Raw genomic sequence first — 14,004 nt, forward strand, 5'->3', positions numbered from 1 at the left:
GGCTACACTGGTGTTCAAATCTGCTGAAACAGTGAATATATAGTGGCATGAGCAAACAAAGATATTGGTTCAGCCCCACTTTATCACATTCAGGTGTTAAACTGCTCTAAGTGCAAACAGTATGTCCTATCAGAAATGTTCCAGTAAAGAAACATGAGGCTATGCATTAAAATATCAAAAATTTAAAAAAAAACTACAAATTAAGAGATAAAACCTTCAGTCTGAACTAAAGGGTGGATGTTATTTTGTTAAATTATGTTTCTCATCTCACTTGTTCAACTGTGTTTAAGTGTTATAAGTTTGTTAAGCTTGTGACTGTTTATTTGAAAACAACTTTTAGCTGACTTATAGTGTCAAAAAAAAAAAAAAAAAACGACCTCCACTAAACTTAAAACTAAGACATTTGTTCCAATTCTAATAGCAGAAGGAACCTGGAGAAGTAAAAGCTTGGGGAGCTAATACAGCCTCACCTGCTACCAAACACCACCAACCTTTGTCAAACACCACATGGGACTACGTTCACATTACAGGGCTTAGTGCCCTATTCTGATTTTGTGTCGATGTTTAATTAATGTGTCTAGTTCTGGAGTGAAAATGGCCAGGCATGCACAGATTGAACTAAATTGTGAGCCAGGTAAATACAGAACAATAGAAATGTAATTTGTACAATGTTTAAAAAGTGCCATTTTGTCAAAAACTGCTTGGTTTCAGTATGTTTTACCAGTTTGTTTTGATCAGAAGATCCTCAAAAAATGTCCAACAAACATCCTCTGCTCTCTACTGACCCCTGCTGTTACTGCTGTCCTTTATCTTCATTTTTACAGGTCTGTGAGAGGCCCACACTGAATGATGACAGAGGAGTGACATGTTAACAAATTCTGATCTGACTGTTCTAGTAATGGTTGCATAGTCAGGACCACATATGTAAGTGGCTCAGATCAGATGTGGTCTGAACAAAAAAATCTGATCTGAGTCACTTAGAGGAAAAACAAAAAATGGGTTTTGGCAACTTTGGCAAGGAATGTAAAAGTAGCCACACATGTGCATCATTTTCATGCTGAAAGTGTGATCCCTGACAGTGCAACTGACTTGAGTGTTTTCCATTTGTGTGTCTGTTGTGTTGAAAGCCCAGTAAGCCGGAATGTAATTTCTCAGACAAGGAGTGGATTGTCAAGCAGAGCCACTCCTGCTGCGATGCCTCCATCTGAGTGTTCTGCACTCTTGGTCCTGAGCAGATGACCAACACACTTATTCAGCACCATGTCTTTACCCTGCCTGTAAGGAAACAAAGAGAACTCAATCACTGAATTGAAATAGCTGAGATACATTTCACATAAAGCTGGATTTCTCTCTTGACTATTATCATGTCTTAGGGTGTATTCACACCTGTGGCTTGTTACGGGGCTAAAAAGATACATTGTTGCATTTTTTTGGGCCGTTGTGTTCACCAGGTAACAGTCGCAAGTGCTCCTAAGTTGTAAACAAATGTCATGTGCAAACCAACTGTTCTCTCATTGGTCAGAAACCTTACTTGGAAGAAGAAAGAGTTTACCCAGGTATTCATTGAGACCATTTCAGAAGGTGGTGCTAATGCACCATATGTTGTTTGCCAACCGCCGTATAAATAATAAGAACAATAAGTTGTTTACCTGGGAAAAATAAACATGTAGCATCAGCAGCGTGTTTTGTTTGGTTGTGTTTCTGTGTTTCTTTGTTTTTTTTTGTTTTTTTTTTTTTGAGGTGAAACTCCTAAACCTTTCATCCAATTTGAATGTGGATACCCTTAAATGAAAGCTGAGAGTCCACACATTATGTCCATGTCCATTATATAACTATAATTGGAATATGTTTCAGTAAACAGGTAAAACAACAAAACTTGTGTCAGTGTCCAAATATTTATGTCAGTGTCCAAATATTTATGGACATAAGTATTTGGACACTTATTTATGAACATACATAACATACATTTATGACATATACATATATAACATTTATGAACATACATAAACACACTGATTTATGCACTTATTTATGAACATAAATATTTGGACAGGACCAAAATACAGGACTAAAATTAGAAAAAAAGTTGTCAACAGGGCTTCATCTGTCCAACTTTTTTCTAATTTTGGTCCTGTACATTACCACAATGAATTTTAAATTAAACAACTCAGATGCAGTGGAAGTGCAGACTTTCAGCTTTAATTTAGTGGGTTGAACAAAAACATTGCATAAATATGTGAAGAACTAAAGCATTTTTTTTTTACCACAATCCCTTCATTTCATGGGCTCAAAAGTAATTGGACAAATTAAATAACTGAAAATAAAATGTTCATTTCTAATACTTGGTTGAAACCCCTTTGCTGGCAATGACAGCCTGAAGTCTTGAACTCATGGACATCACCAGATGCTGGGTTTCCTCCTTTTTAATGCTCTGCCAGGCCTTTACTGCAGCGGCTTTCAGTTGCTGTTTGTTTGTGGGCCTTTCTGTCCGAAGTTTAGTCTTCAACAAGTGAAATGCATGCTCAATTGGGTTAAGATCAGGTGACTGACTTGGCCATTCAAGAATATTCCACTTCTTTGCTTTAATAAACTCCCGGGTTGCTTTGGCTGTATGTTTTGGGTCATTGTCCATCTGTATTATGAAACGCCACCCAATCAATTTGACTGCATTTAGCTGGATCTGAGCAGACAGGATGTCTCTGAACACCTCAGAATTCATTCGGCTGCTTCTGTCCTGTGTCACATCATCAATAAACACTAGTGTCCCAGTGCCACCGGCAGCCATGCACGCCCAAGCCATCACACTGCCTCTGCAGTGTTTTACAGATGATGTGGTATGCTTTGGATCGTGAGCTGTTCCACACTTTCTCCATACTTTTTTTTGCCATCATTCTGGTAGAGGTTGATCTTGGTTTCATCTGTCCAAAGAATGTTTTTCCAGAACTGTTCTGGCTTTTTTAGATGGTTTTTAGCAAAGTCCAATCTAGCCTTTCTATTCTTGAGGCTTATGAGTGGCTTGCACCTTGCAGTGCGCCCTCTGTATTTACTTTCATGCAGTCTCTTTATGGTAGACTTGGATATTGATACGCCTACCCCCTGGAGAGTGTTGTTCACTTGGTTGGCTGTTGTGAAGGGGTTTCTCTTCACCATGGAAATGATTCTGCGATCATCCAGTTCACCAGTGCTTTCTTTCTTTCTCAGGATGTACCAAACTGTAGATTTTGCCACTCCTAATATTGTAGCTATTTCTCAGATGGCTTTTTTCTGTTTTCTCAGCTTAAGGATGGCTTGTATCACCTGCATGGAGAGTTCCTTTGAACGCATGTTGTCTGTTCACAGCAAAATCTTCCACATGCAAGCACCACACCTCAAATCAACTGCTGGCCTTTTATCAGCTTCACCGATAAAGACATAATGAAGGAATTGCCCACAGCTGCCCATGCAATAGCCTTTGAGTCAATTGTCCAATTACTTTTGGTCCCTTTATAAAGAGGGTGGCACATGTTAACCCTCTGGGGTGTGAGGGGGTTTTGGGGCCCTGGACAAATTGTGACATGTCCAAGAAGGTGCGTCTCAGGATGAATAGTCATTAGTCATTAGTAAATAGTGATTTACCTGAGAAGACAAAAGGCGCACTGAACGACCAGACAAAGACCCACATAATGAGCCTTTCAGTCAATGATGAAGTTTGACGTTTTATGTCATTTCTCGGGGGCGTGCACATATTTACCTGGTTCACCTGAGATTATTTACATGTGAACAGTGAACAGAGTACAAGGCGGGACCGCATTAGCTATAATGAGGTGAGACAGGAGAAAACGTACTTCTCCTTACGTTCATACGGATTAAATAAAAAGTGATGAGTTGTTTTCGACGTGAATTGTTTCATTTAAAAGAAAACATTTCCACTTTTAGCTGTGTTTGGTCTCTGCTAAATAATGAAAATATCAGTCTCTGTAGCTGTTGAAGTCTGCCAAATGCAAATACAGGGTCCACATAAAGACAAAATGAAAGATTTACACAAAACATTTGTTCCTTTGTACAACACCTGCTTGAGTTAACTGCTTCTTCAATAATCTGATCATTAGCTTTGGCTTCTACATATTAACAGGATCATGGGTTTTGTCATAATTTTTTATCTTCTGATGAGGAGCTAATAATGAGGAGAGGAAGCATTTCAGAAAACAAGAGTCTAACTACTGGTAGTGAAAAGAAGATCAAAACAGATTTTACAATTCTACTGTTACCCTTCAAAACTTTAAACTTGTAGTTATGCAGCTCTGCCTGCTTACAGTGCAGTTTTGAGATACTAAACAGCAGTTAAACCTGGAATCACTGAACCAAAAATATCTGACACAAATACAGGCACAGTATGTCTCTAAACCAAAAAAAGTGATTCTATACCTGACATACGCTCCAAACGCTCCCAGTTCACTGAGACAGTTTGTGAGTTTCAGTGGAGCATCTCGTCTTAGCAGGTAGTTCAGCACAGGTGTGGGGTGGATTTTATCCATCAGAATATAGGCCATCCTCTCTTTACTGTCCTTCACTCTCTCCAGGACCTGACAAATCTCTGATCCATAAATGTTGTTACCTAGTTAAAACAAAAAAAAAAAAAACCACATTACTGTACATCGCCCACTTCCTGGATGCTCTGCACTTTTGCCTTTACATTCTGGCCCTCTGTTTATGCATTGTTGTTTTAATGCACTCTATGTATTTCATGCTGTATACTTCCTTTTTCGCTCTGTAAGGTGACCTTGAGAGTTTGAAAGGCGCCATGAAATAAAATTTATTATTATTATTATTATTATTACTGTGACGTTTTGACAAACCACACAGAAAGTTGCATATTTCCTTTTCTACTGTATGCACTAAAGAATTTTGAAGGGTTACATCCAGGAGCTTTCACATTCAATCTCAGTTTTAGTCTCTTTATGGGACTTGTTAACAACAAACATAATCACCCACCTTTTCATTTTACGCCAAGCCAATTAAAGCATTTCAGATGGCTGCCCACTCTGAGGGTGGATAGCTGCAGAACTAAATCCTCTCCATTTAACAGTGGACTAATGAATATCTAAACTCTGAAATGCCTGTAGCACTCTCCAGTTTCATAAAAATCAAAACAATTAATTACAGTCGAGTGTTTTTTTTTTCTTTCTTAGACATAGTTCTATAAAGCAGATGCTTAACTCTTCTTGCTACTGTATGGAAATATATGGGGACATATTTGTAAGACTGAGTTTAGAACAGTTGTATCCATTACAGATGGAAAAATATCTGTGGGATCTTCATCAGAATACCTCAGGCTGACTTACCCTTGCATACTTGTGACATGATGTCAGACTTGACCTGATGAGCATACATGCAACTGATATAGGCTGTGATGAGTTTGTAAACTTGTAGTGTTATCCTTTTGGTTTGGTTTCTTTTCACATGATGAAAACCCACATGGACCAAAATGTGTCATTTAAAAATCACACAAGAACTTCCTGTCAGCTTATTGGTCAGATGTTTCTGCCACAGGAATAAATGAAGTAAATACTGAAAGGGGATCCTGTGACTACTGACATTGGAGAGACAATTTCATGATAGAGGTTAACCTACGTGTGTGATTGTTACACTGCTTGCATTCACCACTACAGGCAAATCATACAGTTTGAAAACAAAGAATGGAAGTGACCAGAAAACAAAGTAATTTAGAGCTTTTGGTTCTGTTTTGGTTTGTTATGCTTTTTTACCAGAAGGACTGCACAGAGTTCACCAGATGATGCGGCTCAAGACCACTTCTTTTAGGGGGCCATTGTGAGTTAATTTGTTGTGAATGAAACACTCAATAAGGGATTGGTTTAACAGCTTTAAGTCTGGTATTTTTTAGTAGAAGAATTTATGACTATTGTGACTGCTAACAAAAAAATACTTGTTCTTGCTACGTTAGCAAAATGGCTTTGACATCGCACTCTGAAAACTAAGTGGATTCATTGGGCTCCAAGCATGTTGTAAAATGTGCATGGAGCCTTCAAACTATATACATACAATGGCAATGAAAAAAAATACACATACACAACAATATGGCTTCAACATGTTATCCATCCAAACAACTTGTGTTGCCATGCAGTGGCAGTGGTTTAAGGACATGTTGCATAGTCAAATTAATTTATAAATATTTATTTACCTCCTCCTTCTCGCTGAGGCTTCAGGACAAACCGATCTGGTGCTGCCAAAGCCATAGCTACTGTTCTGTCACCCTCTGGACCCTGACAACAATGATATTAGCACAAAACATCAGAATGCATATTTTACATTAACACTGTTTATACACATTTCCTGTATACATAAACAAAATTACATTGTAGGTTACATTGACCATCACAGGTGATGCTCAGCCACTAACAGCTGGGACAGTGTTGTGAGGAAGGAAGCATCTCTGTCTCTTGAAATTAAAATCATACTTCACTGCTCCACTCCTTTTGACCCAATAACACTTCCTGTGATGTAGACCTGTGGCTTAGAAACAATTAAAAAAGAAAAATCATGTGTCCCTTTCTCACCATGTCTAAAGTATAGAGGCCAGCGAACGTTGCTCTGATCTGCTCCACAACTTCAGGCTGCTCAGGGAAGAACTTCTCCAGAACGCCAGGTTTGGCGAGCACTTGTTGGACCTTCTTGGTTCCAACCAGATGGGTGCTGATATCTGGACATTTCACAGCCAGAGATCGCTCCATCAGAAGACGAGCATCCCAGCTCTACAATTCAAAAAACAATAGCCTGATTCTGGACTTTATCATCACTGTTCGACAGGATACCATTTCATTTGATGTAGCTTAACCAGAGCCATTTAACTGGATAACTAAAAAATACTAGTATTTTTTTCAGACACATACTAATGTAGCTATAAAACATATTTTCGTGACGATTTTTAAGATGTGTTCACTGCTGCTTTATATTTTTACATGTTCAACTCTAAAATGGATCAACACAATTTTTATGGCACTTGATGCCTGTTTGCTCCTGGTTGCGTGACAAAGTAGAGGGCACACTGGCCAGCAGAGCATAAAAAAAAGCTTTTCTTTGACAAGGGTACATGCCCCCAAATGACAACACTGACAGAAGAATGCAACAGAGTTAACACCCAATCACACAATGTCAGCACATACACATTGGATTTTGAGACCTGTTAAAAATACAAGAACCATGGAAAAACTTTAGACAATATGATATACAGATAATATGCAGAATAAAATTTCATTGCTTTAGCTTTCATTCATTGTGATTTCCTTCCCACTTTGGCCTCATGCAAACTGTATTAATAAGGAATATTCTAGTAAAGTTTTATTCCTGTTCCCAAAATTAGTTGTTTGGACTAAGATATTATGGTACCCATACTGTTCATTTCAGCCAGAATGATACTGGATTTTTAGGCAGTTACCAATATGAATATTTGTAAGTTTGAAAAAAATATTTTCTATTGTTCAAAATATAGCTTCACAGTCTAAATCTCAGTGCATAATGGTAAAAATAATTGATAAGACATTTCTGCAAAATGTAAAATGAACTGGAAATTTACATTAAAAGCAGAATGAGAGCACTGCTGAAGTTTGAGTTTGGTCTGTTCAATCTAAACTGACAGGTGAGTGATGTAAAAAAGATAGGTAAAATAAAAAACCTTCAGTGTGGTTTCGTGTCAAAACTAGTCTCACAATTTTTTTTATCTTGATTGCACTTCACACCTGTTCAGAAACATAGTTCTGTGGCATGTATCCGTTCCTGTAGTACACCACTGCAACTTCACAGCCATCACTGAGGAGAGTAACACAAATCCACAGTAAGTACAACTAATCATAATTATCTTTTACTGCTACTGCATGTCTAGTTGTATAACAACAAAGTATTACTGTACATTTTACTGAAAGGAAGACTTACACAAACAGCCTCTTGTCCTGATCAAGGGAGCCTGTTTTACAAACATCATCAAACCGTTTTCTTATCGTGGGAATGTTTCTGAAACATGATGGCAATAGGTTGGTCATTACAAAAAAAAAAAACACCAACCTTTTCATGCTACTCACAACTGAAGGTAACTTCCAGGTGAACTCATTTTTACATGATTAAATCTGCAAGAGGAGAATCTTTATGTATAAGGATAAGTCTTAATACCTCACCTCTTCCACAATTCATTTTCAATGTATCGATGATCAAAGATGTTTCTTTGGCTCTCTTCCACCAAAAACATGATGACTGCTCTGTAATGAGAACCATTACTCCTGTAAAACACCCTCAGCACAGCCTTTAAACATTATTCTGGACATTTAGTTGCTCTGGACAGTCAACACATCCCACTGGTGGTTGGTTTGAACAGGAACCATTTTCTACTTGTAATAAATTATACTGAACTTCTTAAAAATATAGTAGTTCCTTAATCAACTTTGAATCAGGCCTTGTACTTAAATCAGGTCATGTTCCATCCACTGTTCAGTTATGGCATCATCATACTGCAGCTAGTATTTAAGAGACAGATATTTTTTATGTGTTGTGCAGTGAATTAATTTGTTCATTATTATGGCACTACCCAGCACCTCATTTGAAATAATGGTAAATATATAGAACAGCGAGTGTGGTAAGATGAGGTAAGTATTTGGACAGATACCCTTTTTAGATTTTTTTAAATTTGAAGTAAAATAATTAAAATGTCAAGTGTCAATTTTAGTTAGTACTACATTTAAATCAATACAGAGAAAACTTTGTTGGAGATAAATCTCTTTTAATGCACAGTTTAGTGCTTTACCTTTCTGATCCATAGAGCTCCCAGGCTTTAGCAATCGCTGCAGCCAGACCAGCAGCAGGGTTGTTGTTTAGGATGCGCTGACTCTCCTCCAGCCGGCCGGCCACATTAAGTATGTGTCTGTTGAGCAAGATACAAGATGTGTTCGGCAACCTTAATCACAGTAAAACACAGCGTATATTATTGCTTTCTGGCAATGCATTAATCTATTACCTTGTCAGATATTTCTTTACATCAAATAAGACCACAACACACTCATTTGAAACAAAAGATTTTACACAGGACAAGCAGCTGCATGAAATAGTTTACTCCTGAACAAATATGACTGCCTGGGGCAACTGTCAATGCTAAGTACTAGTAGCCAACCTAATGTGGATGAAATTACACCTTCTGTGAATGACAGGCTCACCGATGTACATCTGCCATTCGTGACGAGAGACCTCCAAAACTGGCAGCAAAGGTATTGATCTCTATCTGCTTCAGAGACGACGTACCGTCCTCTCTCAGGTCCAGCATGTAGTCAGACCGATTGAGACCCAAAATAATAGACTGCAAAGTAGGCAAAGAGACACCACTAAGACCCTTACTAAAAGCTAATGACAAAGGCACAAGGTTGAACATTTCATATTTCCTGACCAAAAATATCAAATTCTCTTCTTTGTTAAAAGCATTTTGTTGGTTTCCTTTGTCTTATATAAAAGTAAATCTATAATTTAGGTATTTAGGTTTTGGAAGCAGTCCCAGCTGCTGGTCGAGGGGCAGGGTACACCCTGATACAGAAAAAACACTCACAGACACAGACACACACACACACATCTATCCAGTCAACCTAATCTGCTTGTGTTTGGACTGTGGGAGGAAACTGCAGTGCCCAGAGAACACGCAAACTCCATGCAAAAAGGAACCCGGGGTACAAAAGGATTCAAACCCGGAACCTTCTTGCTGTGAGGTGACAGTACCTCACCGTGACACCCAGAGCTTTTTTTTTTTTTTTTTCCCCCATGGGTAGAAAGCAAGGTCTCCAACCCCCAAAACAACTGATTGCCTTAAAAACTAAATGTATTGTCAGTAATTTACATTACTGACTGCAGATGCACGCAGACATACCTGGGATCTTCCTTCTTTCAAGATCTGTTGGTGGATCTTGAAGAGCCTTGCAATGAAATCATCCACTTCAATGGTGCTAAAACAAAGAACACCGCTGGGTAAGAACCATGATAACAACTGTGGCTTCCTATTGTGCTAAGAAACAAATTTCCAACTAAGATCATGAACTACCTGGCAAGAGCACCTTGCAGAAAGTCTGGATCCTGGCTGATCTTGTCCACCAGAATGTTGTAGTGAGTTTGCACTTCTATAGCTTGGTGGAACACAGCTTTAGGTACAGGCGTGGGGAACAGCGTCAATGGAGCATAGGTCACCAACTGAGAAACAAGTTGTACAATGCAAGTAAAGTATGCTGACCTTAAAAACTATACACAAAAAAAAAAAAAAACAAGTACTACACATGGCATGTGAGGAATGAAAACATGCACTTCAGCTTAAACTCTGTTATTCTAAACACAGACCGGCTCAAATCCTGTGCCCTAATGCTCAACAAATTCCTAACATGACTTGACATTGAACATGCCAGTTGTAATAGCCATGAATTAACTGCACTGTGATGTGCTCTCTCCTGCAGGCTGTGACTCACTTTGTCAAATCACAACTATGCAGATTTTACTACTAATTGTAATATTGCTTTGGGCTGATGATTGTAATCAGATTGCCCTTGTTTAAAAGCACGAAAGCAGATTGTTTTGTGATTACTTGGCTTGATCTTGGCTTTTTCTCCCAGTCCTGCTTTAACTACTTAACACACAGTTCCCCCATTTGTTTCCACGTGAGTAACTTTAAGGTTAGAAACATCATCTTATCATATTGTACACTCACTTATTGTCTCATATTTTAATGATTTTTTTCACATTTTTTCATTTTTTAATTTACTTATAATGCTGAAAAAAAAAAAAGCTTTAGTGATTTTTAAATTTTATTTTAATTTTGAAACAGTTTACCACTTCACTTTGTACTACTTAATGTTAATCTCTGGACTTAAACTGCTTAAAGGTCAATAAAAACTGAAAAAATTGAGGCTGAAAAAAGAATTTGACAAGTAAAGTACATTTCCCCCAAAATCAGCATGACATAATATCTTTGGAAGGTTTGCAATATTCACTGGAATTAAAAATAAGATTCTGTAGGTTTGAATAACATTTGGCTGTACAGCATGAAATTGTAAGTGAAACACTAAGTCAGTGGGATTCAACATAAAGCACAGTGTCAAAGATACACGATGTCCCAATAAAAAGGGAGGCATTTGTAAGCTGCATGAAAGAAGGTCTTTGAATTACGAGATGATGCTTCGTATTAGGCATTGCCACTTTAATATTATGTTAGGTATAATATCATACGGTCACTTTCCACTTCTCACCTCAGATGAGTTGGGGGTTTCTTGGATCCTCATTAGGACACCTTGCAGAAGCGCTGCATCTTTTGCCACATCTGCCAAGTCTTTTATCAGAGCAGTATTCATCATAACCTCTTCTGGGATCCCCTGAGCCATTACGATTCACCTGAGATATATATAAAAAAAAAAAAAAACAGTACATATGTCTTATACAAGGTGACAACCTGTAAAAAAGGAAGCAAGAGGATCTTTCCTCTTTTAATTAAATATATTAGCTAGGGTAAAAATCAATTTGGGAATCACAGCAGGTTCCAATTCTGTATTTCAGGGTTTTGTTATTGAGGTTCTGTTTGATACAGAAGCTGTACCCTATATTTCAAACTGGAGGGACTTTCAACTAGATTGATGGTGAAAATAAATAACAGCGACAAATACAAATAACTTACTATTCTTGATAGTATTATTGTTGTGAATGATTTACACGTGGGCAGATAAAGTTATAACACGTGCATCAATTCATAATTTGACAAATGAACAAAAAGTCGACAGAATTACACACATGAAGAGGTCAATAACAAGACAAAACAGCATTAAACAACAAAAGGTTAGTGAGACACACGGTGACTGGTGCTAACGTTAGTGTACTTACTCAGCGTTTCTTAGCTCTACCTGAGGGTCTCAGCTCGAAAGGCTTCACAAGCACAACGTGTAAAATGTGTGTTTACCGAACAATACAACCTTTACAGACACTTTTATCCTCTGGTTGATATTTTTCAGCAGGAACGTCGCTAAAACATAAGTATATCCGCAATGCATGTTAATGTATAACACGGTGCCGATGACACTAGTCACCACTGATTGGACAGAGCAGACCACAGGGGAAAGCTGTTATTGGCTAAGAAGAAGCACTTTCTGTTTTTTTCGTAACGTAACATTTACAGCCCAGACAATCAGAGCAAAGGCTAAAATCCACAAATCTTGGCTCACTTATTTTACCGTTGCTCTGCCGTCTCTCGACCTGGAAACCGTCACCGTCCGCTACAACGAAGGACGTCCCAAAGCTTTTTATTTCTGCTCCGAGGAGCGACTAGGCTGCCAGGGGGAGATACAACCGAGGACACGCGAGCGCCTTCTACGCGGAAGTCCGTGACAGATTGAGCCACAACTTTGTTGTAACTCAGTTTGTGATTGGACGCTGTAGTTGACTCTAGTATGAGAGATCCATGGTGGCCGACAAGTACGGTGGCCGACAAGGGCAAACGCGCTGCAAGAGAGAAACGCTGCAAGAAAGAAACGCTACAAAAGAAACGCTGCAAAAGAAAAACGCTGCAAGAAAGAAACGCTGCAAAAGAGAAACGCTGCAAAAGAGAAACGCTGCAAGAGAAACGCTGCAAAAGCGAAACGCTGCAAGAGAGAAATGCTGCAAGAGAGAAACGCTGCAAGAAAGAAACGCTACAAAAGAAACGCTGCAAAAGAAAAACGCTGCAAGAAAGAAACGCTGCAAAAGAGAAACGCTGCAAAAGAGAAACGCTGCAAGAGAAACGCTGCAAAAGCGAAACGCTGCAAGAGAGAAATGCTGCAAGAGAGAAACGCTGCAAATGCGAAACGCTGCAAGAGAGAAATGCTGCAAGAGAAACGCTGCAAAAGCGAAACGCTGCAAGAGAGAAACGCTGCAAGAGAGACGCTGCAAATGCGAAACGCTGCAAAAGAGAAACGCTGCAAAAGAGAAATGCTGCAAGAGAGAAAGGCTGCAAGAGAGAAACGCTGCAAGAGAGAAACGCTGCAAAAGAGAAACGCTGCAAGAGAGAAATGCTGCAAAAGCGAAACGCTGCAAGAGAGAAACGCTGCAAGAGAAACGCTGCAAAAGCGAAACGCTGCAAGAGAGAAATGCTGCAAGAGAGAAACGCTGCAAAAGCGAAACGCTGCAAGAGAGAAACGCTGCAAGAGAAACGCTGCAAAAGCGAAACGCTGCAAAAGCGAAACGCTGCAAGAGAGAAACGCTGCAAATGCGAAACGCTGCAAGAGAGAAATGCTGCAAGAGAAACGCTGCAAAAGCGAAACGCTGCAAGAGAGAAACGCTGCAAGAGAGACGCTGCAAATGCGAAACGCTGCAAAAGAGAAACGCTGCAAAAGAGAAATGCTGCAAGAGAGAAAGGCTGCAAGAGAGAAACGCTGCAAGAGAGAAACGCTGCAAAAGAGAAACGCTGCAAGAGAGAAATGCTGCAAAAGCGAAACGCTGCAAGAGAGAAACGCTGCAAAAGAGAAACGCTGCAAAAGAGAAATGCTGCAAAAGAGAAACGCTGCAAAAGAGAAATGCTGCAAAAGAGAAACGCTGCAAGAGAGAAACGCTGCAAAAGAGAAACGCTGCAAAAGAGAAATGCTGCAAAAGAGAAACGCTGCAAGAGAGAAACGCTGCAAAAGAGAAACGCTGCAAGAGAGAAATGCTGCAAGAGAGAAATGCTGCAAAAGCGAAACGCTGCAAGAGAGAAATGCTGCAAAAGAGAAACGCTGCAAGAGAGAAATGCTGCAAAAGCAAAACGCTGCAAGAGAGAAACGCTGCAAAAGAGAAAACACAACGGAAGTGCACCAGGCCGATAGGGGGACCCCGAACTGAGGGGTGCTATGAACAAAGAACTTTTACAGAGGCGAGAGAGACACATGTAGTGACATAAGTCACGTCTCATTTTGGAGGCTGCGTAATGACGCAGCTTATAGTATTTGCTTTTGCAGCGCGTTTGCCCTAGTGTTTAAAAAGTAATAAATGGAAAACGCA

The 14,004-nt window shown here is 39.2% G+C and overlaps 1 protein-coding gene across 3 annotated transcripts; it reads right to left on the minus strand.

Annotated features, from left to right (window-relative positions):
• LOC113145959 (glutathione synthetase) lies at window positions 1-12,395 on the minus strand. 3 transcript variants are annotated; one of them, XM_026333136.2, is made up of 13 exons: window positions 12,219-12,395; window positions 11,256-11,397; window positions 10,064-10,209; window positions 9,893-9,968; window positions 9,195-9,334; window positions 8,789-8,905; window positions 8,166-8,246; window positions 7,927-8,004; window positions 7,734-7,803; window positions 6,555-6,749; window positions 6,179-6,260; window positions 4,405-4,594; window positions 1-1,275 (listed from the first exon to the last, which is right to left on the minus strand). In XM_026333136.2, the coding sequence occupies exons 2-13, from the start codon at window positions 11,385-11,387 to the stop codon at window positions 1,152-1,154; spliced, it is 1,431 nt and encodes a 476-aa protein (XP_026188921.1). In that variant the 5' UTR covers window positions 11,388-11,397; window positions 12,219-12,395; the 3' UTR covers window positions 1-1,151. The 3 variants fall into 3 exon arrangements, with proteins under 3 accessions (XP_026188921.1, XP_026188920.1, XP_026188922.1); XM_026333135.2 differs by having other exon boundaries at window positions 12,228-12,394; XM_026333137.2 differs by lacking the exon at window positions 12,219-12,395 and adding an exon at window positions 11,881-12,205.
• Window positions 12,396-14,004: the final 1,609 nt, after the last annotated feature.

Source organism: Mastacembelus armatus, chromosome 7, assembly GCF_900324485.2.
Source record: "Mastacembelus armatus chromosome 7, fMasArm1.2, whole genome shotgun sequence".
Lineage (NCBI taxonomy): Eukaryota > Metazoa > Chordata > Actinopteri > Synbranchiformes > Mastacembelidae > Mastacembelus > Mastacembelus armatus.